The 26,754-nt window shown below is 47.5% G+C and overlaps 1 protein-coding gene across 2 annotated transcripts in view; it reads left to right on the plus strand.

Moving 5' to 3' along the window:
• The window catches only part of clns1a (chloride channel, nucleotide-sensitive, 1A), a 54,677-nt gene that overhangs the window by 16,298 nt on the left and 11,625 nt on the right, over positions 1–26,754 (plus strand). Inside the window, exons 3-6 of one of the 2 annotated variants that reach the window (XM_070892544.1) lie at positions 949–1,068; positions 3,991–4,116; positions 12,833–13,009; positions 23,314–23,380. In XM_070892544.1, the coding sequence (XP_070748645.1) occupies positions 949–1,068; positions 3,991–4,116; positions 12,833–13,009; positions 23,314–23,380 (490 nt within the window). The remainder of the gene's footprint in view (positions 1–948; positions 1,069–3,990; positions 4,117–12,832; positions 13,010–23,313; positions 23,381–26,754) is intronic. The other variant, XM_070892545.1, reaches the window with a different exon arrangement.

Raw genomic sequence — 26,754 nt, forward strand, 5'->3', positions numbered from 1 at the left:
GAAGGACATTCTTGCTATTCAGAGAGTGCAGGGAAGGTTCACCAGACTGATTCCCGGGATGACAGGACTGACATCTAAAGAAAAACTGGATCGACTAGGCTTGTATTCAATGGAATTTAGTAGAATGAGAGGGGATCTCATAGAAACATATCAAATTCTGACGGGACTGGACAGGTTAGATGCAGGAGGAATGTTCCCGATGTTGGGGAAGTCCAGAACCAAGGGTCACAGCCTAAGGATAAGGGGTAGGCCATTTAGGATCGAGATGAGGAGAAACCTCTTCACTCACAGAATTGTGAACCTGTGGAATTCGTTAGAGCCAGTTCGTTAGATATATTCAAGAGGGAGTTAGATGTGTCCCTCACGGCTAAAGGGATCAAGGGGTATGGCGAGAAAGCAGGGATGGGGTACTGAAGTTGCATGATCAGCCATCATATTGAATGGTGGTGCAGGCTCGAAGGGCCGAATGGCCTACTCCTACACCTATTTTCTATGTTTCTGTCAGTTACGAGGCTCCATGGTATGCACCTATACGAGCAACAAAGATCACAGCTTGGGCACTTGTGATGTAGCTGGACCATCCTAATATCCTTGCTTTCCTGTTGAACGTGTCCACGAAAGAAATGACGAATCCAGTTGGTTTTTAACATAAATATGACAGATGGTGGAAATCTGAAGGTTAAAAACGGATGAATTCTGGCAAAGCTGGTCAGGCAGCATCTGCGGGGCGCGGAAGGTAGGGTTAATGATTCAGACCGATGACTTGCCACGGTTCTGGCACAAGGTCGTCGACGGGGAGCATTTCACCCTGCCTGCCTCTCTCCGCAGATGCTTCCTGACCTGCTGAGTGGGTTCTGGCAATTTGTTTTCATTTTTTTTTTAAACTAATGCGGGACGATATCTTTGCGGAAATTTTTGTTTTTTAAAAACCCGTGTGTTTGCACGCAGCAGAGGGGTGTAAAGAAACAAATATGGATGAAAAGGCAGCTGAAGGAGAGGAGGAGGAAGACGATGAAGAGACCGACCCAATCACAGAGGTTCGATTTGTGCCTGTGGACAAAACAGCGTGTGAGTACCAGTCTACATACCACCCGAGCAGCACCTCCATTCCTTGTGGTGTTCACTCTGTGCGGAGAAAGCATTGCTCCTAAATGTTCGTGTCACCAGTTCGAACCAGCCCTTCCCCCATCTCCGTCCGACTGTCGTGGCTTAGCATGACTTTATCACTTCCAATATACTTTTTCATATTTGCTGTTTTAAATATCTTCGGCCCATTGTGCCTGTTCTTCCAAAACCCCGCTTCAAATATTAATTCCTTTTTTCCTTAAAAGATGCAATGGTGTGTCTGCCTCAACCACACTCTGCAGCTACAAATGCTGTGCTTCAACCCTGTGCATAAAATACATTTCTACTAATGCCCCTCTTTCTCGCCTTGGGTGACCATCTTAAATTGATGGACCCTTGTCGCTGACTCCCTAAGCAGAGAAAGCAGTCTTTCTGTGTGCACTCTATCATAAGTTTTTCACCACTTTAAAAACATCTATTAGAAAGAGCTTGCATTTATAAAACACCTTTCACATCTTCAGGACGTCCCGAAGTATTTCACAGCCAATCAAACACTTTTGAAGCGTAGTCACCAGCATTGTTTCTTTCAGAGGGTTGTAAATCTGTGGAATTCTCTGCCCCAGAGAGCTGTGGAGGCTGGGTCATTGAATATATTTACGGTGGAGATAGACAGATTTTTGAGCGATAAGGTTATGGGGAGTGGGCAGGGAAGTGGAGCTGAGCCCAAGATCAGATCAGCCATGACCTTATTAAATGGCGGAGCAGGCTCAAGGGGCCGTATGGCCTACTCCTCCTATTTCTTATGTACTTATTATACAGGTAAACGCAGCAACCAGTTTGCACACAAGAGCATAAAGAGCAACAAGCTAAATAACCAAATAACCTGTTTTTAGGTGTTGTTTGAGGGATAAATGTTGGGCAGTGCATCATAACAACTCTTCTGCTCTTCAAATAGTGCCATGGGAACTTTGGCGTCCAGCTGAGAGCAAATTGAGCCTCGGTTTAACGTCTCATCTGAAAGACGGCACCTCCGACAGTGCAGCGCTCCCTCAGCGTTGCACTGGGAGTGTCAGCCTAGATTTTTGTGCTCAAGTCCCTGGGGTGTGGGACTTGAACCCACAACCCGTCGGACTCTGAGACGAGAGTGCTACCCACTGAACCACGGCTGACATTTTAAAATGTCCTCCAATCTTCTCCACTCCAGAGGAAATTGTCTGAAGTTCCCCCCCTCATAGCTGTGGTTTCCCATCCCTGGGATTGGACAGGTTAGATGCAGGAAGAATGTTCCCGTTGTTAAGGAAGTCGAGAACCAGGGGTCACAGTCTAAGGATAAGAGGTAAACCATTTAGGACCGAGATGAGGAGAAACTGCTTCACTCAGAGAATTGTGAACCTGTGGAATTCTCTACCACAGAAAGTTTTTGAAGCCAATTCACTAAATATATTCAAAAAGGAGTTCGATGTAGTCCTTACTACTAGGGGGATTAAGGGGTATGGCGAGAAAGCAGGAATGGGGTACTGAAGTTGCATGTTCAGCCATGAACTCATTGAATGGCGGTGCAGGCTCGAAGGGCCGAATGGCACCAATTTTCTTTGTCACCATAATTTGTGAACTCTAGTAATTGGAGAAGTTCCTTGGCTGCTTGTTTTGGTAAAGCAGACATTTGCGGTCAGGATGGTGGCCACTGGCCCCAGTTTGCTCGACTCGGGATTTAGCTACGAGCAACAAATCGCCCGGAACAATGACATTGCGTTGGTATTCCAGCAGGAATGCTGAGAAGACTGCATAGCGGACCTCTGGCTAATTCCCTTTTAAGTCCGTTGGCTGGGCACTTTGTATTGTTTGGGGAGAGAAAAATTGTAACCAGGGTTCGCACGGAGCACAAGTGACTGTGACTAAAGCAATGAAAAGCCTTTAGTGAATTCTGTGCAGAGAACAGTTGGGAAATAAAACTTCAATAACAGATTGTGTTTGCAGTTCACCTCCAGAGATTAACTTTATTTCATCCAGCCCAGTCCTCTATTCATTACAAACCCTCCCCCACCCCCAGTGCAGTACTGAGGGAATCTGTTTAAGGTGTTCAGACGAGTTGTTAAGCCAAGTCTGCTCTCTCCAGTGTGCGTAAAAGATCCCATTTTTGAAGGAGACCAAGGGGAGTTCTGGACAACATCTGTCCCTCCGCCAGCATCACTAAACCAGATTATCTGTTCATTATCACATTGCTGTTTGTGGGAGCTTGCATTTCCTGCATTACAACAGTGACTACATTTCAAAAGTACTTCACAGGCTGTAAAGTGCTTTGGTGCGCCCTGAAAGAAAGACTTCGATTTATATAGCGCCTTTCACAACCGCCGGATGTCTCAAAGCGCTTTACAGCCAATGAAATACTTTTGGAGTGTCATCATCATCATAGGCGGTCCCTCGAAGCGAGGATGACTTGCTTCCAAGCCAAAAAGGGATGAGTTCACAGATGTTTCATTGAAGGATCTAATACTCCAGGTCCCGAACTACATCTTGAAGGGTGGAAGATGTCTGTGCTTGGATTGTTTTAACGTGTGGTGGCCATTGCCACACCAGTCACTGTTGTAATGTGGGAAACACGGCAACCAATTTGTGCACAGCAAGTGCTCACAAACAGCAATGTGATAACCAGATAATTTTGTTTGTGATGTTGATTGAAGGATAAATATTGGCCCCAGGACACCGGAGATAACTCCCCTGCTCTTCTTCGAAATAGTGGCCATGGGATCTTTTACGCCCACCTGAGAGAGCAGACGTGGCCTCAGTTTAGCGTCTCATCCGAAAGATGGTGATGGTTATAATGATTCTTCAAAACATTAGTAAAGGTGCATCTCATTATCCAAAATCACATTTGGTCAAAGGCGTCATATAACTGCAAGTATTTCTCTAACTGTTCCTCTCCAGTGGAGCCGATGTTCTCAGCGATGTGCGACTGCCAAGCCCTGCACCCTGACCCGGATGACACTGACTCCGAGAATGATTTCGAGGAGGACGATGAAGAGGGAGAGGAGTACGATGTGGAGGCACATGGTCAGTGAAGTCTTCTCCAAGTAGATTCTACATATAATAGTTATTTATGCAAAGGGGGTGGAGTATAAAAGTAAGGAAGTCCTGCTACAACGGTACAGGGTATTGGTGAGGCCACACCTGGAGCACTGCGTACAGTTTTGGTCTCTATATTTATATTTAAGGAAGGATATACTTGCATTGGAGGCAGTACGGAGAAGGTTCACGAGGTTGATTCCTGTGATGAGGGGGTTGCCTTATGAAGAAAGGTTGGGCCTATACTCATTGGAGTTTAGAAAAATGAGAGGTGATCTTATTGAAACGTATAAGATTCTGAGGGGGTTTGACAGGGTAGATGCAGAGAGGATGATTCCCCTCGTGGGGAGATCTGGAACTTGGCGGGGGATCATTTCAGAATAAGGGGTCGCCCATTTAAAACGGAAATGAGGAGGAATTTCTTCTCTGAGGGTCGTGATTCTTTGGAATTCTCTACCCCAGCGAGCTGTGGAGGTTGGGTCATTGAATATATTTAAGGCGGAGATAGACAGATTTTTGAAAGATAAGGGAGTCGAGGGTAATGGGGAGCGGGTGGGGAAGTGGAGTTGGGCCCAGGCTCAGATTAGCCATGGTCTTATTGAATGGCGGAGCAGGCTCGAGTGGCCAAATGGTCTACTCCTCCTATTTCTTATTTCAGAGCGGAGACTCTGAGGTGTATAAAATTATGACGGGCTCAGAGTGAGTGGATAGGAAGGACCTATTTCCTTTGGGTGAGAGTTCAGTAACCAGGGACCATAGATTTAAAGTATTGGTAGAAGGATGATGGGAGTTGAAAACAAATTTCCCCCAGAGGGTGGTGGGGGTCTGGAGCTCACTGCCTGAAAGGGTGGTCGAGGCAGAAACCCTCGTCTCATTTAAAAGGTGCTTGGATCTGCACTTGGAAGTGCCGTAACCTACAGGGCTACGGACCAAGAGCTGAAAAGTGGGATTAGGCGGGAACGTTTTTTTTCAGCCAGCACAGCTGTGATGGACCGAATGGCCTCCTTCTGTGCTGTAAATGTTTATGATTCTATAAAGAAAATAAACTATAATCTGCACTGGTGCATTTCATTTTCTTGTGTCTTAAGGGCAAAAACCTCTGTGGGACATAGTTGTCATTCTGGCTCACGTGCTATTACGGAAGGCTCTGTGCATTCCAAGGCCATCGTTTGCTGAGGTTTTGCGAAGGCTTTTGCAATTGTCCTTTGGTCACGGAATGTGAGCCGCGTTACAGTCCCACTGCTTCGTGTGCGTGGTGTAGCAGCATACATAGTGCTGCCGCTGTAGCAAGTGACCCTCACTGAGTAGCTGGGGTGGGCAGCCCTGGGGCTAGATTCAGGCTGTTGATGGGCCTGCCCAACTTTGCCCGCGTCTGGTGCCATTGGCCGTGCCACCGGGACCATTACTCTCTTCGGGTGCGGTGGAGAGCTGTCCGGGGGACTGCTGCTGAAAATCCATCCAGCCACGGGCGGAGGAGCAGGGGGCGCCAGATTGCGGAGAATTTCTCCTGGCTCGGTTTCCGAGGCATGGCTTCTCCTGGGCTGCCATATCTTCCCCGGAGAAAGAGTTCCACCTGATGGGTTGGCCAATAGGGCACAAGAACATAACGTAAGAATTAGGAGCAGGCCCTACCGCCCCTCGAGCCTGCTCCACCATTCAATTAGATCATGGCTGATCTTCAACATAACTCCTCTTTCCCGCTCGATCCCCATATCGCTTGATTCCCCCTAGACTCCAATAATCTACCCATCTCAACCTTGAATACATTCAAGGTCTGAGCATCCGCTGCCCTTTGGCCTAGAGAATTCCAAAGATTTACAACCCTCAGTGGAAAAAGAATCCTCCTCATCTCACTTTGGACACTGGTGGTTTTTTCCCCTGGCTGGAGAGTCTAGAACTGGTGGGGGAGACATTCTCAGGACATTTGGGACTGAGATGAGGAGACATTTCTTCACTCAGAGGGTGGTGAATCTTTGGAATTCTCTACCCCAGAGGGCTGTGGAGGCTCAGTCTCTGATTTCTAGGGGAATCAAGGCATTGGGATCGGGCGGGCAAAATCATCATCATCATAGGCAGTCCCTCGGAATCAAGGAAGACTTGCTTCCACTCTTAAAATGAGTTCTTAGGTGGCTGAACAGTCCAATACGAGAGCCACAGTCTCGGTCACAGGTGGGACAGACAGTGGTTGGAGGAAAGGGTGGGTGGGACTGGTTTGCCGCACGCTCTTTCCACTGCCTGCGCTTGATTTCTGCACGCTCTCGGCGACGAGACTCAAGGTGCTCAGCGCCCTCCCAGATGCACTTCCTCCACTTAGGGTGGTCTTTGGCCAGGGTCTCCCAGGTGTCGGTGGGGATGTTGCACTTTATCAGGGAGGCTTTGAGGGTGTCCTTGTAATGGTTCCTCTGCCCACCTTTGGCTCGTTTGCCGTGAAGGAGTTCCATGTAGAGCGCTTGCTTTGGGAGTCTCGTGTCTGGCATGCGGACAATGTGGCCCGCCCAGCGGAGCGGGAAAGAGGAGATGAGGTCGCAGATCTGCCAAATAGGCTCGAAGGGCCGAATGGCCTACTCCTAATTATGTTCTTGTGAGAGGGGGAGAAACAACACCTACTCCAACCATGGCGAGGGAGCTCGTGGGTTTGATAACCTGCAGGCTTATTAATAGTTAAAGGGCTCAATGATCAGTCTAACCCTCTGCGCCATTTTTTTCTCTGCTTTTGTTTTTAGTCGCAGTTGCTTTTTCATTAGTCGTTCTTTAATTGTATGGGGAAGTTTTGAACATAGTGAGTGCCTGCTTTTGTTTGCGTGAGTACTCGGCCAACATCTAATTGGGGGGGAATTACAACACAAACAGCTGTCTGTGGGCAAGTGGATTATGTCGTGAACTATTGACTTTGCATTCAAACTCTGCCGACTATTATGCCGCTGAGAAATTTGAATTTTTTTTAAACATTTTCTTCCTCATCTCCTGGTAAGGGAGACTGGCTCCAGCCCCCTGGTATTCAAACTGTGCTAGCAGTGTGAATGCGAGCAGCATTCTTGGCCAGTGTTAAATGACAGCACAGTCGATCAACAGTCGCCTCAACTTGCCAGAATGTGGTGTTCAGAAAGACCTGACTATTACAAGACGTACAGTAGCCATAGGTGGGCCGATTGTTGTTAAGTAGCGGGAGGGGGCGGTGGGTGCTTTACAAATCCTGTATGGCGTTTTGGTGCTGGGGCGGGGGTCTTCCCTTTGAGGTTCTTCCCACTGAGCCCCCCCCCCCCCGATGTTGCCATGCGTTACCTGTGGTCAAAGAGGCAGTAGTGCCTGTGTTCTAAAGTTAACGTCCGGGAGCTAGCCGAGCAGCTCGGGCCGAGTGCCCCGCCCCCACTCTCCCTGCAAAGCAATGTTTAGCTTCCCATCACCAAATTAGCTTCCTACCTCATTCCGTTCTCTCACTAAGACTGCCCATTTCCACCTTCTTAATACCACCCGCCCTTACCTTAACTTACCCGCTGCTGAAACCCCTTATCCGTGCCTTTATCACCTCTAGACTTGACTATTCCAACGCACTCCTGGCCGGCCTCCCGAGTTCTACCCTCCATAAACTTGAGGTCATCCAAAACTCTGCCGCCCCCGTGTCCTAACTCGCACCAAGTCCCATTCATCCATCACCCCCTGTGCTCGCTGACCTACATTGGCTCCTGGTTAAGCAATGCCTCGATTTCAAAATTCTCATCCTCGTTTACAAATCCTTCCATGGCCTCGCCCCCTCCCTGTCTCTACAGTCTCCTCAGTCAATAATCCACCTATTCTGAATTTTTGAACCTCCCCGATTTTAATCGCTCCACCGTTGGCAGCCGTGCCTTCAGCTGCTTCGATCCTAAGCTCTGGAATTCCCTCCCATAACCTCTCCGGCTCTTCATTTCTGTTTCTTTAAGACGCTCCGTAAAACCTACCTCTTCGACCAAGCTTTTGGTCATCAGCTCTAAAATCTCCTTGTGTCAAAAAAATTTTTTTTAATATAACACTCTTGTAAATCGCCTTGGAACGTTTTATTACGTTAAAGGCGCTATTTAAATATAAGTTATTGATTGATGCTTTCCGCAAGGCAGCACAGCTGAGATAGGAAACTCAACGTGTGGAGCATCACCGATATAATGGCCAAGTCCTGCCTCTCCACGCTGTGATGGTCTTCCACTGCCGAGCTAGCAGACTACAATCGGCCCACCGGGTCTGCGCAGTCTCTTTCGAAGAGCAATCCAGTTAGTCCCACTTCCCCTTTCTTTCCTCATATCCCTGCAATTTTTTTCTCCCATTTATTTGTCCAATTCACTTTTGAAGGCGACGATTAAATCTTGTCTCCCCCAGCCTATCAGGCAGTGCATCCCAAATCCGAACCACCCATCGATGGAAAAAGCTTTTCCTCGTGTCGCCTCTGGTTCTTGGGCCTGTCACCTTAATATTTGTTCCCTCTGGATAGCGACAGACAGAGGGGGATTCCTGCAGAACAGGGATTAGTGCATCTTAAGCTCACTTGGAACAGTGACTGGCAGGTTGTGATGTAAGAAGCATTTGAGGTAGGTTGATTCTACTCATCAATCATTTTTCTTTCCAAAAAGCAAGATTACAGCACTTGCAACTTACAGAATTGAAACTCCCACTTTAAAAGAATGTACACCATTAGCAGCAGTGTTTATTTCTCTTCCAATTCTTTTCTAAATAGCACCGAGGTTATGCTTGACAACTGTACAAAACACTGGTTAGGCCACAGCTAGAGTACATTTCTCGTTACCGCATTGCAGGAAAGATGTGATCGCACTAGAGCGGGTACAGAGGAGATTTACGAGGATGTTGCCAGGACTGGAGAATTTTAGCTATGAGGAAAGATTGGATAGGCTGGGGTTGTTTTCCCTGGAACAGATGAGGCTGAGGGGAGATTTAATTGAGATGTATAAAATTATGAGGGGCCTTGATAGAATGGATAGGAAGGACCTATTTCCTGTAGCAGAGGTCAATAACCAGGAGGCATAGATTTAAAGTAATTGGTAGAAGGATTAGAGGGGAGTTGAGAACTTTTTTTCACCCAGAGGGTGAGGGGGGTCGGGAACTCACTGCCTGAAAGGGTGGTAGAGGCAGAAACCCTCATCCCATTTTTAAAAGTGCTGGGATTATGTACTTGAAGTGCCGTAACCTACTAGAGCTGGAAAGTGGGAATAGGCTGGCACGGACACACTGGGCCACATGGCTGCCTTCTGTGCCATGAATTTCTGTGATGAAAACTGCTACCTGTTTGGAGAGGTAGCAAATTATTCAATGACCATCCCAGGCCATCCAAAAGGCGTCATTAAATCTGCTTTCAGTGAAAGCAAACTGAGTATTTATCCAGAATATTAAATGGGTGAAGTTGAGTCGGCCTGTCACAGAAGCAGGCTTAATGGGGAGATTGGCCTTTCCTTACTCTGTGCCTGCGTATATTTATTTGAGCCAAGAATATTACCAGCACACTTTGTTGCTATTGCTGGATTATTTTGCTTCTCAAGAAGAAATGGCTTTAAGGTCTTCAGTGACCTATTTCAGGAGAGTCCCTGTTGGCCTTTTACAACATTATGTTCCATATTGTCCCTATTTTAAAATCCAGATTGAGTAGAATGGGTCTGTACTTTGGAGTTCAAAAGAATGGGAGGTGATCTCATTGAAACATACAAGATTTTGAGGGGGATTGACAGGGTAGATGCTGAGAGGTTGTTTCCCCTGGGCTGGAGTGTCTACAACTAGAGGGCACAGTCTTAGGATAAGAGGTCGGCCATTTAGGACTGAGATGAGGAATTTCTTCACTCAGAGGGTTGTGAATCTTTGGTATTCTTTGCCCAGGGGGCTGTGAGTCTCTGAATATATTCAAGGTTGAGATCGATAGATTTTTGGACTCTCGGGGAATCAAAGGATATGGGGGTTGGGCGCGAAAGTGGAGTTGAGGTAGAAGATCAGCCATGATCTGATTGAATGGCGGAGCAGGCTCGAGGGGCTGAGTGGCCTACTCCTGCTCCTAATGTCCTTATGAAATACTACTTAGAATTCACAGAATGAGTCTCCACAGTTTTCTCACGAAATCACCATTCTCTTTAAGGGCATCACTGAGCACATTTGGTACATTACTGGGAATTAAACCAATATGCTTTAATGTTGTGTGATTTGCTTCTTGTGCTCCTCAAGGCTGACCCCAGTGTTCACAGGGTTATTACCGAGCAGGAAGGCCCTTTGGCCCATCTTAGCTAATCCACCCAGAATGATTGTAAAGTGTGCGTGCCCAATATCCCCATTGCAGTATCTAATTGGTTCCCGAGTTTTGCCCTTTGTTACTCTATCAGGGGTTCCATTCCGTGTGTTGGAACCACTCTATTTTGTGACATCAATCCTGAATATGCCTGTTACTAGTTTAAACCTGCATGCACTTGGGACTGCTCTTGCCATTTAATTTAACATAATTTTTCTGGGTTTACCTTTTCCATGCCATTGACTGTCTTCTGTAAAATTTCCTCTTGGGTGCTTCCTGTCAAAGGCTTTCAGAAGGTTTTGGGTTCGAGTCCGACTCCAGGGACTTGAACACAAAAATCTAGGCTGACATTCCAGTGAAATGCTGTGGGAGTGCTGCTCTGCCAGAGGTGCCGTCCTTTTTCACAAAAGGAGCGGCGAGCAGCGGCCATGGGCAGCGTGGAGGCGTACCGCGGCAAGGTAGAGCGCGAGCTGGTACAGGAGGGCGACGGCAGCGAAGACTGATGTCATCAAGGTCCAGGTCGGTGATTGGAGCGTGGGCAGGTACAGCAGGAGCGGCGAGGTCGGGGCGAAGGAGCGGCGAGAGACTGTAGAGGGATGTGATCGGGGCGAGGGCTCAGGGGTAGCACGGGCCCAGCCCACACTGCGATATGTGTGCGCACTAGGTCTATGCAGTAGAGCAGGTCGCCAGTTGTCTTGGATAACCCTTGCCACTGGACCAAGACCTAGCTCTGTCAAGCCCGTGTGTACAACGGTCACCCCACGTTAAAAAAATCCACGCACAGGCATCTTCCACCCTTCAACGTGTAGTTCGGGATCTGGAATATCAGGTCCTTCATTGAAACACCTGTGAACTCATCCCTTTTTAGGCGTGGAAGCGAGTCGTCCTCGTTTCGAGGGACCGGCTATGATGATTTGATTTGAGTAAATTGAATGTTGGAGGTTTTCATTTCTACCACTAGATGGCAGTGTCTGAGCAGAAATTGCAATTTTACATTTTGTTTCCCCAGTATAAATTTTGTGACCTTTTTATCTGCCATTTGGGGCAGTTAATGTGAAGCCACTGATGGATTATGTGGCTTATTTTACACTATTTCACAATAGGCTCTCCTCTGTATTCACGGATTTAATATAATTGGCAAAAGAGCCAGAGGGGAGATAGAGAAATCATTTTACTCAGCGAGTTGTTATGATCTGGAACGCGCTGCCCGAAAGGGCGGTGATTCAACAGTAACTTTCAAAAGGGATTTGGATAAATACTGGAAAAGAAAAATTTGCAGGGCTGTGGGGAAGGGGCAGGAGAGTGGGATTAATTGGAGAGCTCTTTCAAAGAGCTAGTGCAAGCACGATGGGCTGAATGGCCTCCTTCTGCGCTGTAAGATTCTATGATGAGGTAAATAACGGTTGTTTCAACTCGTTATTGAGCCAGTAGCAAAAAATTTAAGTTGATCACAAACAGAAGTAACGGGAAATCTAGAAAAACATTTCTCTGTACAGAATGGTTTGAACGTATAAGTTTGCTGTTGTCGAAACCGAGTCCAGCACAGTGTTTCCTTTAATCTTTCTTTGGGTGCGTGGCCCCTTTAAGGGGCTGCATGACCCATTCAGGATACTGCACATTTAAAAGCCGGCTGCACTGCAGCTCCAGAGGGCTGCGCAGCTTAAAGCGAACATTGGCCCAGCAGTGCTTCCACGCATACTTGACTGTTGCCAACCTGTGCCAAGGCTCCCTGGTGAGATATGGAACATGCCTCCACGGAATGAGAATGAGCTCTGCATGCCGGACAAACGGGCGGCCTGTGCAGTTTTCTCAGTCGCTTGGCTTGGCCTGGCAGTGACAGGTTTCTGGGGCGGTTTGAACGCATTGCTGCAAAATGCCCCTTTGTTTCAGGGAGCGTGCTGACCGTTCGAGCTTGTGGTCTTGTCGTGCAGGCTGATACCAGCAAAGTATCATTGGCTGTAAAGCACTTTTGGAAGGTTCTGAGCTTGCGAAAGATGCTATGTCGAGACTCCCCCAAAAAGAAGTACAGGTTGAACCCCTCTCATCTGGAACCTCGGGGCCCCGGCCTGTGCCAGATAAGGGATTTTGCCGGACGAGGGGCGGTCACGTTAAATTAGATGGTACAGGTACTGAGCAAGGGGATATCGGAGCTGGCTGGCTTGGGGCTGGAAGTGCGGCAGAGAGATCGTGGGGGGGGTCGCGGGGTCAGGCCAGCGATTGCGGGAGTCGGCAGCGAGGAAGGACTTCAATTTGTTCATGGCGGAGTTCTGCGCATGCGCCACCCGGTGGCCGGGAATGGTGCCGGACGAGGGGTGGTTCTGGATCAGGGAGTTCTGGATCAGGGAGGTTCAACCTGTACTTCATTGGCTGTAAAGTGCTTTGAAACGTCCGGTGGTCGTGAAAGACACTTGTATAAATGCGAGTCTTTCTTTCTGCCTCCACTCCCGACAGAACGAGGCCAAGGAGACGTTCCCACATTCTACACGTACGAGGAAGGTTTCTCCCATTTGAATCCGGAGGGGCAGGCGACTCTGCAGCGGCTAGAGGGCATGTTAGCTCAGTCCGTCAATCAACAGGCCTTTCACATGGCTGGGGTGCGGACAGAATCTTCAACAGCCGACAATGAAGGTGAAGTAAACGCTAGGGGCCCGAACTGGGTGGGTGCCGAGACACCCGACGGTACTTTGGGCGGGGGTTTCGTGAAAAAGTCCTTGAAGGACCGCCCGGCGGCAAAAAAAACGACTCGCGCCGTGAGTCTGGGCGGCAGCGGGCGGAATCTCCCAATCTCGGCGGCAAATGCGATCCTCGGCAAAAGTGCCGCTAACGATTGGGTCGGGCCCAGGGAGGGGCGCACAGTAATAAAACTTTTCACCAAAACCCCCCCCACTGGAAGGCCTTCAGGGGACCCCATACACGTAAACCGCTGGGGAAAAAAATGAATAAAAGAAGTTCGCTAACCTTTTTTTTTTTTTGCAGGTCTTCTTACTTACCGTCAGGGTTAGACCTGCCTTCACACAGCGGTCCTTCCCCCTGCTGCCCCCGACTCCTGCCCGCGTCAATCTGGCAGCTCGGCCAGGTGCGAGGTCACTTGCGCGTCAGCGGGCGGTTCCCAGCGGTCCCCCCCTCCCTCCGAGGGAAGACCGCCCAAAAAAAACTCGGCGGCGGTAAGGGCACCAAGTGCTTTTAAGCTTGTGGGAGTGGGTGCGCATAATTTCAAAGTGTGCAGATTGAGGAGGATGGCAGCAGCCTTCAATAGGACCGGTGAACTGGGCAGACAGGTGGCAGATGAAATTTAAAGCAGAAAAGTACAAAGTGATGCATTTTAGGAGGAAAAATTAGAAGAGACAATATAAACTTAAATGGTACAACTTTAAAGGGGGTGCCGGAACAGAGACACCTGGAGGGTTGTACGTACGCAACTCTTTGAAAGGTAACAGGGCAGGTTGATATAATTAACCCCCTATGCCCAAGTCCAGGTCATTAATATAAATCAGAAAGCAGTGGTCCTGATACCGACCGGGGGCGGGGGACACACACCATTCACCATTGTGTACTTCCATCCATTGTGCTCGCTAAGCTACGCGGCAGTGTGGAAGTCGCACGCAGGCCGCTCGCCGGCTTATCAATGGAAATAGCCGCGCATGCAAGAAAAGTTGAACGGGCTGCTCAGCCCATTAAAGGGGCCCGTGCACCAACATCAAATGCAGGGAACATTGCTTCCATCCAGTCTGAGAAACAGCCATTCACCACTACTCAGCCAATTTCTTATCCATGCTGCCACTGTCCCTTTAATCCCGTGGACCTGGTAACCCGTCTAATATGTGGCACTTTATCAAGCATCTGTTGAAAGTCCGTATACACAGCACCTACTCCGTTGCCATCATCAACTCTCGGTTATTTCCAATTCTGGGCGCCGCACTTTAGGAAGGATGTGAAGGCCTTAGAGAGGGTGCAGAAAAAAATTACGAGTATGGTTCCAGGGATGAGGGACTTCAGTTAAGTGGATAGACTGCAGAAGCTGGGGCTGTTCTCCTTGGAGCAGAGAAGGTTGAGGGGAGATTTGATCGAGGTGTTCAAAATCATGAGGGGTCTGGACAGAGTAGGTCGAGAGAAACTGTTCCCATTGGCGGACGGGTTGATAACCAGAGGACACAGATTTAAGGTGATTGGCAAAAGAACCAAAGATGACATGAGGACAAACCTTTTTACGCGGCTAGTGGTTAGGATCTGGAATTCACTGCCTGGAAGGGTGGTGGAGGCAGACTCAATCGTGGTTTTCAAAAGCAAGTTGAATAAAACATTGCGGGGCTACGGGGAAAGGGCAGGGGAGTGGGACTGGCTGAGGTGCTCTTGCAGAGAGCCGGCACGGGCTCGACGGGCCGAATGGCCTCCTTCCGTGCTGCAACCATTCTATGATTTCATTGAAAAACACCATCAAGTTTGCCAGACATTATTTGCCTTTAACAAATCTATTCTGTCATTTGTTGCTCCTGTAACACTTAATTTTGTCCTGGATTAGGGTATCTAAAGGTTTCCCAGTTAGGTTGACTGGCCACTCATTACCTGCTTTATCTCTTCTCTTTTGAGCAGAGGTATAACTTTTGTAACCCTTCAGCTTCTGGCACCACTCCCATATCCAAGGAAGATTAAAATATTGTGGCCAAAGTGACATTTTCCACCCTTCCCTCAGCCACCGAAGATGCATCCAATCCGGACCGGATCACTTTACTACCTTGAGCCGCTACTAACCTTTCAAGTACCTGCTCTTTATCTATTTTTACCTTATCCAATTTCTCTACCGCTCCCTCTTTAGTGTGACATTGGCAGCATCTGTGAAGACCGATGCAAAGTAAAGAGAGACAGACTTGGATTTATATAGTGCCTTTCACGACCACCGGACGTCTGAGCGCTTTACAGCCAGTGGAGTACCTCTGGAGTATAGTCACTGTTGTAATGTGGGAAACGCAGCAGCCAATTTGCGCACAGCAAGCTCCACAAACAGCAATGTGATAATGACCAGATAATCTGTTTTTGTTATGTTGATTGAGGGATAAATATTGGCCCAGGACACCAGGGATAACTCCCCTGCTCTTCGAAATAGTGCCACGGGATCTTTTATGTCCATTTCAGAGAGAGCGGACGGGTCCTCGGTTTAACGTATCATCCGAAAGACGGCACCTCCGACAGTGCAGCGCTCCCTCAGCACTGCACTGGGAGTGTCAGCCTAGATTTTTATGTGCCCAAGTTCCTGGAGTGGGACTTGAATCAACGACCTTCTGAGTCCGAGGCGAGTGTGCTGCCCACTGAATCACTGCTGACACTGTACTCATTTAGTTCCTCAACAAGAAGATCTCCTTTTTGGTCCTTTGATGACTATTGATATGTTTAGAAAATACTTTAGCATTCCCTTTAATATTGCTGGCTAATCTTTTAGGGTACATTCCTCCTTGCCCCATTTATTTCCTTTTACCAGCTCTCCTCTGCACCCCTTGTATTCTTCGTGGTTCTCGACTATATTATGAACCTGACGTTTATCAGGAGCCTTCTTTTTCTGTTTCCCTCTAACTTCCCTTCCCCCCCCCCCCCCCCCATCTCTCGATCCCTGCGCCTAATTTATAAGTGTGGGCAAGGTTTTTCTGAGCGTACAAAAATCGACACTTACTCCATTCTCAGTTAGTATGGAGTAAGTTTTCGCTGCCTAAACTTGCAAAACAGGCGTAAGTGGCTGGTAACGCCCCCTTTTGGAAAAAAAAACTGTTCTAAAACGAAACTATTCTAACTCACTAGAATTGGCGTAAACTAAATACCGAGAATTGCAATTTCTAAGATGCTCCATTCTAAACTAGTTGCTCCAAAAAAATAGGAGCTGAAACTTGAGCCCTATGTCACCTCAGTTTCTTTGGTCATCCAGGCAGCTCTGGCTTAGGATGCCCTTCCTGTTCCCACCACCCCCCCCGATAGGAATGTGTCCAGTGGAGAAGGGATTAAAGCAAGAATGTCCCATTGATGTTTTTTGACGGTCCTTGTCTTCGTTGCTTGATCCGTTGTGAAGTTGTCGAGCTGGCTGTGATGGAAGTTAAATCGCTGCGAGCTAGTTTGGGTACGGGTGCCTCTGATCTTCCCTGTCTTTCTGCCAGTTGAAAATAGAGCTCAGGCAAGCAGGGATAATGAGCAAAGGTCATCCGGTAACCCAAACCGTGCCTTCTCCCTGTTGGGATACTTTGCACTGTGAGTCCCATCATACAAGTTTATGGCACAGAAAGAGGTTCGGCCCATCTTGTCTGTGCCGGCCGAAAAAGAGCTATCCAGCCTAATCCCACTTTCCAGCTCTTGACCTGTAGACTTGTAACGGTACTGCAAATGCATATCCAAATACATTTTAAATGCGAGGAGGGTTTCTGCCTCTACCACTCTCTCGGACAGTAAGTTCCAGACCTCCACCACCTTCAGGGTGAAAAAAGTTCTCAACTCCCCTCTAGTCCATCGACCAATTACTTTAAATCTATGCCCTCTGGTTATTGCCCTTTCTGTTAAGGGGGAAACAGGTCCTTGCTATCCACTCTTATCTAGGCCCCTCATAATTTTATACACCTCAATCAGGTCTCCCCTCAGCCTCCTCTGTTCCAAAGACAACAAACCCAGCCTCTACAATCTTTGCTCATCGCTAAAATTCTCCAGTCCTGGCAACATCCTCGGAAATCTCCTCCATAGCCTCTCTGGAGGGACCAGAGGAGATTACGAGGATGCTGCCAGGAATAGCTAGTGATTTTTTTTCCACCCTAGGGTGTTCAGAAAGTTTTGGAATGCCCGCCAAGCTGATCTAAAGCGCCAACTCGCATTGCAGTCACTCCAGGATAGCCTTGGAATCTACATGGAAACGACAAGCTGGGGAGGAAACTGGAGGTGCAAAGTATCGGCCTGTCGGAGTGTGCCACACAAAGCAAAGGAAATGGACAATATTCTGCAGCTGGTGCATATCAGGGACGGAAGTCGGCCTTTCAGCTCCTCAGCTCCTGTACATCACCGAGAGATTGGCACCAGGACCAGAGACGACATGAGGAAAGACTTCTTTGCAACAACGAGTGGTTAGGATTTGGAGTGCACTGCTTGATAGGGTGGTGGATACAGATCCATGCCCAGCCTTCAAAGGGGAACTGGATAAATACTTGAAGGAGAAAAAAACAAATGCAGGGATAAGGGGAAAGAGCAGAGGGCACGGGACTATCTGGATTGCTCTTCGAAAGAGCCGGCACAGACTCGATGGGCCGAATGGCCTCCTGTGCTGTACTATTCTGTAACACTTGCTCTGCCATTCATTTGGATCATGTTTGAACTCGACCTCAACTCCATTTTCCTGCCTTTGCTCCAGATCCCTTGCCGTCCTTTCCCCAACACAGTCCTCAAAGCGCTTGATCTCAGTCTTAAAAGTTCCAATTGAACCCCAGCATCCACAGCCTTTTGGTTCTATTACTATTACTTTTGCATGAACAAAGTGGTTCCTGATTTCACTCCTGAATGGCCTAACTTGAAGATTATAGGGGTGGTAAAAGGGGCTCATTTAATCATCATCATAGGCAGTCCCTCGGAATCGAGGAGGACTTGCTTCCTTCCACTCTTAAAATAAGTTCTTGGGTGGCTGAACAGTCCAATACGGGAACTACAGTCCCTGTCACAGGTAGGTTAAAAGGGGCTAATTTAATACCTACCCGGTATTTTGCTGTAACGGCAAGCCTTGCTGTGCTGTGTTGTACCATGAATCGCAAATGTTACTGGCTAGCAAAGATGACCGATTCTGAGGGTTGTGTATGTACAGAGTTCACTGTTGTGTAAGATTTACTAGAGATTAACTAACTCAGGACGAGCAGGCATTACACATGGGATTTTCCAATTCTGATTGGTTTTAGCACAACTCAGAATGTATCTATTCATTGATCACCTGAGGAAGCTGTATCATAAACTTGAAAGGCTGCTTTTTATTTTAAGGCCTCAGTGGTATGCGGTTTGGAGTTCAGTAACACGATGCAGTTAAAGGAACAGAACGCACAGTTATATAGTGCCTTCTGCGGCCAGCGGACATCCCAAAGTCCCTCAGAGCAAATTAATTACCTTTTGAAGTGTAGTCACTGTTGTACTGTAGGGAAATACGGCCAATTTTTACACAGCAAGCTCCCACAAACAGCAGTGAGATAAATTACCAGAGAAGCTGCTTTTTGGTTGAAGGATAAATATAGACCAGGACAGCGGAACACACCCCTGATAAGGCAGACGGGGCCTTGGTTTATTGTCTGACAGGCAGCACCTCTGACAGTGCAGCACTCCCTCGTGGTGCAACGAAGGTTCACTGGAATGATTTCTGGGATAAGAGAGTCATCTTATGAGGATTGATTGAGTAGAATGGGCCTATACTCTCCAGCTCAGAAGAATGAGAGGTGATCTCATTGAAACATATAAAATTCTTGGAGGGTGCGACAGGGTATAGATGCTGAGAGGCTGTTTTCCCCCTGGCTGGGGAATCTAGAACCAGGGGTCGCAATCTCAGGATAAGCGGTAGGCCATTTAGGACTGAGATAAGAAGAAATTTCTTCACTCAAAGGGTGGTGAATCTTAGGAATTCTCTACCCCAGAGGGCTGTGGATGCTGAATCGTTCGAGTATATTCAACATAATAAATAGGAACAGGAGTAGGTCATTTGACCCCTCGAGCCTGCTCCGCCATTCAATAAGATCATGGCTGATCTGATCATGGACTCAGCTCCACTTCCCTGCCCGCTCCCCAAAACCCTTTACTCCCTTATCGCTCAAAATCTGTCTATCTCCGCCTTAAATATATTCAATGACCCAGCCTCCACAGCTCTCTGGGGCAGAGAATTGCATAGACCTAGATTTATTTTTTGGACTCTAGGGGAACCCAGGGATATGGAGATCGGCGGTAATGTGGAATTGAGGTAGAAGATCAGCCATGATCTTATTGAATGGCAGAGCAGGCTCGAAGGACCGTACTGTAAGATCCCAAAGGGACCCTGGTTTCAAATGATTCGAGGTACTGGGGACGGGGATTTAACTGAATTCAGCACAAGCAAGACTGAATACATTAACCGATAAAGGGTTATGGGGAGCGGGCAGGGAAGTGGACCCGAGTCCATGATCAGAACAGCCATGATCGTATTAAATGGCGGAGCAGGCTCGAGGGGCTGTATGGCCTACTCCTGCTCCTATTATGTTCTTACTACAGTATTCAAGCAGCAGTTTACAAAGAAGAATTGAGACTCGCGTTACCCCGTTATGTTCCCAATGTTGGTGAAGTCCAGAACCAGGGGTCACAGTCCAAGGATAAGGGGTAAGTCATTTAGGACCGAGATGAGAAACTTCTTCACTCAGAGAATTGTGAACCTGTGGAATTCTCTACCACAAAGTTGTTGAGTCCAGTTCGTTAGATATATTCAAAAGAGAGTTAGATGTGGCCTTTACGACTAAAGGGATCAAGGGGTATGGAGAGAAAGCAGGAATGGGGTACTGAGGTTGCATGGATCAGCCATGATCATATTAAATGGTGGTGCAGGCTCGAAGGGCCAAATGGCCTACTCCTGCACCTACTTTCTATGTTATCCTCTGGTCGAAGCCCAACCAAGAGTATTCTGTACCCTGTGTCTCTTTCTCTCCTGGGTATCTCCTTGATTCTTCCTGAAATCTTCTACACTTTGTGTCTGTTGACACCCCCCTTCCTTGTACCCTTCCTCTCATTCAAAATCTATGGAATCTTACTGAACCAATCACTGGCTGACACCCAAAATCCAATCATAAAGCTGCCACGTCCTCAGCACCTTGGCTTCCGCAGGATTTAGTCTCCTGACCCTCTGACATCTGTTTTTGACCAAAACAACATGTCTCCATAGTGTAGAGATACGTGACCATGATGGTTTTTTTTTAAATTCATTCTGGGATGTGGGCATCGCTGGCAAGGCTAACATTTATTGCCCATCCCTAATTGCCCTTGAGAAGGTGGTGGTGAGCCTCTTTGAACCGTTGCAGTCCGTGTGGTTAATAAGAACATAAGAAATAGGAGCAGTAGTAGGTCATTCAGCCCCTCGAGCCTGCTGCGCCAATTAAGATTAAGAGTAAGATCATTGCTGATCCGATCATGGACTCGGGTCCACTTCCCTGCCCCCCATAACCCCTTATTCCCTTATCGGTTAAGAAACTCTCGGTTAAATTTATTCAATGACCTAGCTTCCACAGCTCTCTGAGGCAGCGAATTCCTCAAATTTACAACCCTCAGAGAAGAAATTCCTCCTCATCTCAGTTTTAAATGGGCGGCCCCTTATTCTAAGATCATGCCCCCTAGTTCTAGTCTCCCCCATCAGTGGAAACATCCTCTCTGCATCCACCTTGTCAAGCCCCCTCATAATCTTATACATTTCGATAAAATCAACTCTCATTCTTCTGAATTCCAATGAGTAGAAGCCCAACCTACTCAACCTTTCCTCATAAGTCAACCCCCTCATCCCCGGGATCAACCAAGTGAACCTTCTCTGAACTGCCTCCAAAGCAAGTATATCCTTTCGTAAATATGGAAACCAAAACTGCGCAGTATTCCAGGTGTATACCCTGTATAACTGTAGCAAGACATCCCTGCTTTTATACTCCACCCCCTTTGCAATAAAGGCCAAAATTCCATTGGCCTTCCTGATCACTTGCTGTACCTGCATACTATCCTTCTGTGTTTCATGCAGAAGTACCCCCAGGTCCCGCTGTACTGCAACACTTTGCAATTTTTCTCTATTTAAATAATAACTTGCTCTTCGATTTTTTTTTCTGCCAAAGTGCATAAACTCACACTTTCCAATATTATACTCCATCTGCCAATTGCTTGCCCATTCACTTAGCCTGTCTGTATTCTTTTGCAGGTTTTTTGTGTCCTCACACATTGCTTTTCCTCCCATCTTTGTATCGTCAGCAAACTTGGCTACGTTACACTCAGTTCCTTCATCCAAGTTGTTAATTTAGATTGTAAATAGTTGGGGTCCCAGCACTGATCCCTGCGGCACACCACTCGTTGCTGGTTGCCAACCCAAGAATGAACCATTTATCCCGACTCTTTGTTTTCTGTTAGTTAGCCAATCCTCTATCTATGCTAATACATTATCCCCAACCCCGTGAACTTTTATCTTGTGCAGTAACCTTTTATGTGGCACCTTGTCAAATGCCTTTTGGAAGTCCAAATACACCACATCCGCTGGTTCCTCTTTATCCACCCTGTTCGTTACATCCTCAAAGAATTCCAGCAAATTTTTGCTGACTTCCGCTTCATAAATCCATGCTGACTCTGCCTGACCGAATTATGCTTTTCCAAATGTTCTGCTACTGTTTCTTTAATAATGGACTCCACCATTTTCCCAACCACAGTTGTCAGGCTAACTGGTCTATAGTTTCCTGCTTTTTGTCTGCCTCCTTTTTTAAATAGGGGCGTTACATTTGCAGTTTTCCAATCTGCTGGGACCTCCCCAGAATCCAGGTTAACGTACTCCCACAGTGCTGTTAGGGAGGAAGTTCCAGCAACGATGAAGCAACGGCGATATATTTCCAAGTCAGGATGGTGTGTGACTTGGAGGGGAACGTGGAGGTGATGGTGTTCCCATGAGCCTGCTGCCCTTGTCATTCTAGGTGGTAGAGGTCGCGGGTTTGAGAGCTGTTGCCGAAGAAGCCTTGGCGAGGTGCAGCAGTGCATCTTGTAGATGGTACACACTGCAGCCACGGTGCGCCGGTGGTGGAGGGAGTGAATGCTGAAGGGTGGTGGATGGGGTGCCGATCAAGCGGGCTGCTTTGTCCTGGATGGGTATGCCGAGCTTCTTGAGTGTTGTTGGAGCTGCACTCATCCAGGCAAGTGGTGAATATTCCGTCTTGTAGATGGTGGAAAGGCTTTGGGGAGTCGGGAGGCGAGACACTTGCCGCAGAATACCCAGCCTCTGTGAGAGCCAGTGTTTTTAATTCACTGCATACATCACCACATTCCAACACAGTGGCAGCTAGATTCGACCCTGGTTCCAAGGCTAGCTGCACTCTATGCCTCATTCTTACTGTTGACTAATATCCAGCTTTCACCCACAGCTTCCCTATTCGACTATAGAAATCCTATTTCTCACCCCAGACTGTCTGGAATGCAGTTTAATCACAGACTTTTAATTATAAGCGAACGGATTACGTGTCTCATATAATTCAGGTTACTGTTGCATGCAATTGATAATTGCAAACTTCTTGCACGTGATTATAAATCCATTACTGATGGCTATAAGATACTGATGATTATAAAACACTAATAAGATATTAAATTTGGAAAGTGCTTAGATATGCACTTGAAGTGCAGTAACCTACGGACCGAGAGCTGGAGAGTGGGAGTAGTTCTTATTGCCGGCGCAGACACAATGGGCCAAATGGCCTTCCTCTACCGTAAATTTCTATGATAAAACAAGTATTCTAAAAATCAGATAATCCATAATACTGTATGGTCTACTCCTCCTATTTCTTGTGTACATAAGGGGCCGCCCGTTTAAAACTGAGGTGAGGAGGAATTTCTTCTCTGAGGGTTGTAAATCTGGAATTTGCTATCTCAGAGCTGTGGAAGCTGGGACATTGAATAAATTTAAGACAGAGATAGACAGTTTCTTAACCGATAAGGAATTAAAGGGAGCGGGCAGGGAAGTGGACCTGAGTCCATGATCGGATCAGCCATGATAATAAATGGCGGAGCAGGCTCGAGGGGCCGTATGGCCGCCTCCTGCTCCTATTTCTTATGAAGTGTCGGCCTGGATTATGTACTCGAGTCTCTAGAATGAAGCTTGAACCCGTGACCTCTGACTCTGAGGCAGGAGCACTACCATAGATGACATGTTATCTGTGCAGTCCTATTTTGTGTCTAATTGTAACTTCTCTTTGCAGATGGGATGGAGGTGGATGCCAAGCCAGCGGAGGCTGGACAGTTTGATGACGCTGACGTTGATCACTGGTAAAAAGCTATTAAACTGATCTACAGTCTCGTCTAACACAGCGTAATATAATATGACCTGTAGATGGAATGCAAGGGAGGGATTTCCAATCAGATTTTTATTCTTTTACTAACTTAGAATGCGCTGGCGACCAGCTGGAGCAGACAAAAATGACAGGCAGGAAGTCTCGTGCCCCACGCTCACGATGGAGCATCATAATTAAAACACTTCCCATCCCCTCCCTCCCCCATAGTCGGGGTACGACAGCATAGTGGTTATATTACTGGACGAATAATCTAGAGGCGTGAGTTCGAATCTCACCATGACAACTGTGGCAATTTAAATTCAGTTAATTAAATAAATCTGGAATTAAAATTGTGACCATAAAACTACCGGATTGTTGTAAAAACTCAACTGGTTCACTGATGCCCTTTAGGGAAGGAAATCTGTCGTCTTTACCCGGCCTGGGCCTATATGTGACTCCAGACCCACTGCAATGTGTCTGGCTCTTGACTGCTTTCTTAAACGGCCTAGCGAGCCACTCGGTTGCACTAAACCGCTATGGCAAAGTACCTTCACCACATGGGACTGCAGCGATTCGAGAAGGCGGCTCACCACCACCTTCTCAATGGCAATTGGGGATGGACAATAAATGCTGGCCTTGCCAGCGACACCCACATCCCATGAACGAATACATTTATCAAAAATGTAATTTCCTGGGAGAGGCCCAAAAAATTACAGTGCAATAAGGAGAAAAAGTACTCTGGAAAATTTCTTTCTGGCCCCCTGCCGTGATCAAAATCTGTCCAGAAGTGTATTGTCTGTAACACCGCTTGCTTTCGATATGAGTCAACAACAGCAATCTGCATTTATATCGCGCCTTTAACGTAGTAAAATGTCCCAAGGAGCGGTATCAAAACAAAATTTAACACCAAACTGCGTAAGGAGATATTGGGGACAGGGGACCAAAAGCTTGGTCCAAGAGGCAGGTTTTAAGGAGTGTCTTAAAAGAGAGAGGAAGTGGAGAGGTTTAGGGAAGGAATTTCAGAGCTTAGGCACTTAGCCATATTGGAGCGAGTAAAATTGGGGATGCTCAAAAGGCCGGAATTAGGGGAGGGCAGATATTTTTCGGAGGGATGTAGGGCTGAAAAACATAGAAAACCGGTGCAGGAGTAGACCATTTGGCCCTTCGAACCTGCACACAGGTTTTAGAGCTAGGCAGGGAAGATGAGAATTTCTTTCCCCCCCCCCCCCCCTCCGTTTTGAAGGATTGGACTCTTTGATGGAAAAGAGTTGCACTGGGACCTGCTCCCCTCCAGTATGTCGCCCAAGTGGTCTGCAGGGTGTTCGTTTTCCACTCTACTTTGATTCCTAGACCTCGGGAATTACAGGAGCGACTCCTCGTAACACAAAGTTTAGGCTTAAACCCAACTGTCAGTTTATTACACACAAACCAATTAAAAATTACAGAACAAGACTTCTTAGACAATTGACCAAAGACATACAATCACCCATCCAGCCAGTTGCTGCTGTTGTCGATTGTAGGTTCGTGGTCGTTGTTCCTTTGACCTGCTATTCCTCTCCGATGTTCTCTCCTCCTCGTTCTGCTTGTCGATCTGATGTTCTCCTTCTCGACCTGTTCTTGTTCTTCTGTGCTGCTGTTCTCAGCTCTTGCATATATCTCCATTTTATGAGTACATCTGCTGGGCTGCTTTCAGTTAATGCGTCTGGACCAGTCTCGATGGCTGTGATGATGGGTCTCTCGGTGGCTGTGATGATGGGTTTAGGTGGCCACAATTTGCACACAGGAGTCGACAGGGCAAAAGATAACTCCTTATCTTTGGTGCCCCGTTATCCAAAGATGCACGTCTTGTGGAATCCTTTGTTGTCCTGGGCTTTCACAGACTTGTAGTCTCCATAGGGAACTGTTTTTTCCACTCTGGCCAATCAATCCACGAGCTCCTCTGCTCGATTGTATCAAACCCTTTGTCTCGATGTTTAGTCGAGTCTCGCTCCTGACCCCAGTAATTGCATTAATCAGTGATGAGCCACCACCTGCTCCAGGCTGGCGCCCTTTTCTCCCGCTCAAGTAGTCCCACAGGTTTCTTTTGAACCATTTTAGTCCGTGGCCTCGATCGTGAAAATGTGTAAAACTTACAGGTCGCTATTCACGGGCGAGGGCAATGTTGGGGTGTTTGCCCGCCGGGAGGGGGTGGGGGGGGGGTACATCACAGCCGGGCCTGATCCAGTTCTCACCCGATGTCTACACGTGCGTACGTCAAGGAGAGGGCGGGGTCGTGGGCCAGCGATCGGGAACGGGAATCGTGCTTTCTTACACTCCCCCTCATTCAGGGGTTCTGAGCCCAATTGTAAAGTGCCCCTGCTGATCGACCAAGGTCGGCCAACACCACACAAAAGAAAGTAGGACTTGCATTTATATAGCGCCTTTTATGACCTCAGGAAGTCCCAAAGTGCTTTACAGCCAATGAAGTACTTTTTGAAGTTTAGTCATTGCTGTAATGTAGGGAAACGCGGCAGCCAATTTGTGCACAGCAGGCTCCCACAAACAGCAATGTGATAATTACCAGGTAACTCGTTTAGTGTGGGATAAATATTGGCGAGGACATCGGTGACAACTACCCAGCTCTTCAAGATAATGCCATGGGATCTTTTACATCCACCCAAGAGAGCAAACGGTTTAACATCTCAGCCGAAAGACGGCACCTCCGACAGTGCAACGCTCCCTCAGCACTGGCACTGGAGTGTTGGTCTAGATTTTTGTGCTGAAGGCTCTGGAGTGGAGTGGGACCTGAACCCACGACTTTCTGAGTGGGAGTGCGCGAGTGCTGCCCACTGAGCCACTGGCTAACAAACTGGGATTGATGCTGACATCCTCCTGGTCAATGTCCCTGCTGCATCCCAGCAAAGGTTCCTCATTGATTTTCAAATACCCAACTTTGTCTGTGTGTGAAGCACTTTTAGCTTTTTAAATGATGTTTTAGATGGAAACTGCACATCCTAGAAATAACACTCGAGTGGTGACAGCCTCAAACCACAATCGTCGCAGCCCTGACGAAACCTGTTTCACCTCCTGTTTATTCTGTGTCTTCATACGTGTCCACATGTACCAGGGCAGAGTTAATGAGTGACAGGGCTGTTGACATTGCAAAAAATCAACATAAAGCCCCTTCCGAGAGTTGTTAGGGTCACAGTGAATGCTTTACCACAGCTGATTAGTGAGGCTGAAACTACAACCACGTTTAAAGAGCAGGGACCAGACTAGCATTTGAAAAAGAATGCGAGAGGTTACAGGCAGGGAAACCAAAGAAAATTAGCTTCACTCAAAAGTGCAGGAACAGTGGGCTGGATGGCTTCCTCCTGTGCTATAGATTCT

The sequence above is a fragment of the Pristiophorus japonicus genome, chromosome 10 (assembly GCF_044704955.1).
Source record: "Pristiophorus japonicus isolate sPriJap1 chromosome 10, sPriJap1.hap1, whole genome shotgun sequence".
NCBI classification, from domain to species: Eukaryota; Metazoa; Chordata; class Chondrichthyes; family Pristiophoridae; genus Pristiophorus; species Pristiophorus japonicus.